Source organism: Propithecus coquereli, unplaced genomic scaffold (assembly GCF_000956105.1).
Source record: "Propithecus coquereli isolate 6110/MARCELLA unplaced genomic scaffold, Pcoq_1.0 Scaffold126, whole genome shotgun sequence".
Classification (NCBI taxonomy): Eukaryota; Metazoa; Chordata; class Mammalia; order Primates; family Indriidae; genus Propithecus; species Propithecus coquereli.
The window spans coordinates 4,096,533-4,098,951 of NW_012136747.1; the positions used below are offsets into that span (position 1 = coordinate 4,096,533).

General features: G+C 53.7%; 1 protein-coding gene across 1 annotated transcript in view; it reads right to left on the reverse strand.

Moving 5' to 3' along the window:
- Positions 1 to 1,157: 1,157 nt before the first annotated feature.
- Positions 1,158 to 2,419, reverse strand: part of LOC105805160 (DNA dC->dU-editing enzyme APOBEC-3F-like) — a 52,038-nt gene continuing 50,776 nt past the window's right edge. The window contains exons 7-9 of the mRNA XM_012637978.1: positions 2,135 to 2,411; positions 1,795 to 1,909; positions 1,158 to 1,402 (exon numbers count right to left, since the gene is read on the reverse strand). Of these exons, the coding sequence (XP_012493432.1) occupies positions 1,348 to 1,402; positions 1,795 to 1,909; positions 2,135 to 2,411 (447 nt within the window). The 3' untranslated portion in view covers positions 1,158 to 1,347. The remainder of the gene's footprint in view (positions 1,403 to 1,794; positions 1,910 to 2,134; positions 2,412 to 2,419) is intronic.

The window sequence follows — 2,419 nt, forward strand, 5'->3', positions numbered from 1 at the left end:
TTTTTTTTTAAACAGAGTTAAGGTCTCCCTCTGTCACCTAGACTGGAGTGCACTGGAATAATCAAAACTCAACGCAGCCTCAAACTTCTGGGCTCAAGCGATCCTCCTGCCTCAGCCTCCCCAGGAGAATAGCAAGGACTACAGGTGTGCACCAACACACCTGGCTAATTTAAAATTTTTTTGTAGCGATGGGGTCTGGCTATATTGCCCAGGCTGGAATCCAACTCCTGGCTTCAAGGGATCCTCTGCTGTTGGCCTCCCAAACTGTGGGTATCAGTGAAAGCTTTCGTTTTGGCTTTGTTAGCCTCAAGATATCAATGAGATATGTGCAGATTATTTGAAGTAAATGATTTTATAGCCATAGTCTCTTAGTTTTAAGACCAACAGATTGAATGATGGATCCCTATAATGTTTGAACACGGTACAGGCTGGAGTTCCAGAAAATACCTTGGCATGCCTTTGAACTTTGCAAGCTCATTTGTAACTAAATTTGTCTAGGTGATTTAGTTGACTGGGGAAGACACCAAGGCCAATTAGAAGCAAGGGCTGAATATGCAAAGGCCAAACAAACACACGCAGTAATAAAGGAAGCCCATCGTTACCAGGAATACAATGCCTTCTCCACAGAGGGGAACCATCCTCCCTTCATCCAACCTCAGGGCACAAACTACCCAGCTGTCAACAGGAGGAAAACAGCCCTGTCCAATAGGGGAGCTCCCAAAGGAGGGGGAAAGACCCCTCTCCAGTCCCATCCCAAATAAAACAGAACACAGTACAAGTTTGGGAATTCTGTCCAAGAGACACTAAGGAGCAGGAAGAGGCGACCAGCGTGGGAACCTCATGCCAAGTCAGGGGGGCTTGAGATTCTCCCTGAGGGGAATCAGCTTTGGACTCAGCATCTGATATCTTGGGGAGGTCAAAAAGAAGAGAAGAATTACAATTGAGGGGGTACACTCAGAAAAAACAGAAGGTTGGGCCTTCTATAACCAGGGGAGGTGTTGGAGGGGACGGGTATATGCATACACAAAGAGTGCAATGCGCACCACCCGAAGAATGGACATATTTGAAACTGGGACTTAGGGGGAGGGGGGGCAAGGGCAACATATGTAACCTAAACATCTGTACCCCCATTATATGCTGAAATAAAAAAAAAAGGGGGAGGTGTTAGCTCTTGCTCTTCCAGAAGGTTCGCTGGCACCAGTCAGGGTGTGAGGAGCTGGCAGGGGCCGCTGCTGAGCACGGCGGTGGGCGAGTCGGTCCTAGGGCGGCAGTAACTTCTCTCGGAAGCTGGAGAGAAACTGGCTTCAGGGTCCCACAAGCAGCTTCAGCAGTCAGGTGTGCAGAGAGTCACATTTCTGAAGCAAAGTTCTGTATCCAGGGCTTCTTCCTGCTGGCTTCTGGGCTGTCCCAGTTGGGTATGACAAGGACGACCCAATTCTCAGGATCAACTTGTACAAAGGATGTTTCTCAGAGCTTGTGAGTTTCACCCTCATATACACTCCCGCCCATCCACCTGCAGCTAATGACGAGCTCGGTGGGTGTGGCCTGTTGGAAGGAGCCAGGTCAGGGGCTCCCGGGCTGGGGGGGATGGAGGTCGGTCCAGAGGCAGAAACAGCCAGTGACAGGAAGGGCCCAGGAGAGCAGGGAGGAGGCCTTGGGGTGGGGGCGGCACCGAGGGCAGGAGGAGGACAGGAGGGCCAGGCCGCAGTGGGTCTGGGCAGGGACCAAGGGAAGGCCGGAGGGGAAGCGCAGAGGCCAGGGAGACAGGTGATTTGGCTCGAGGAAGCTTCTCACCCGAGGATCTCCTGCAGCTGAGTGTCCAGTAATTGATGATTTTCATTCAATCCGTCCCAAGGCTGGAATGGCTTTCCCTGGTTGTCCACAAACTTTTCCCAGCAGTATTCAAACTCTGAGATCAAAGAGGGAGAAAGCAGTCAGGGCCTGGCAGGCCTCTCTCCCCTGCCCGATCAGACGGTCCCCCTGCCAAGGCCAGGTCTCCTGGGTGCCAGTGGGGGCTCAGCTGGCTCAGGCCTGGCAAGGTTCCCCTGGAACCCTGACCCTCTGCTGGTGTCCAGACCCGTGAGTTCCCCACGGTGTCGCTCCTGCAGCCGCAAACCTGACCCCCACTTCTCACCTCTAAGCGACATGATGTGCACCTGGGCCCCTTCCTGACTCATCCTTCGAAGGCCCCGCCGGTGTTCTGGGTCACGGTGGTAGTAGAGGCGGGCAGCGAATACGGTCAGGCTCACTTTCGTGTGCGTGGCCAGAAAGCCAGCCACCAGATCCGCACAGTCGGCGCAGGGACTCCAGGATGCGTACCAGGTGACCTGGTAGTCCTGGTCAGGGGACAGCATGTCGTGGAACCAAGTCATGAAGCAGTCCTCTGCATGGCAAGGAGTCTTGGGAGGACCCTGGGAGA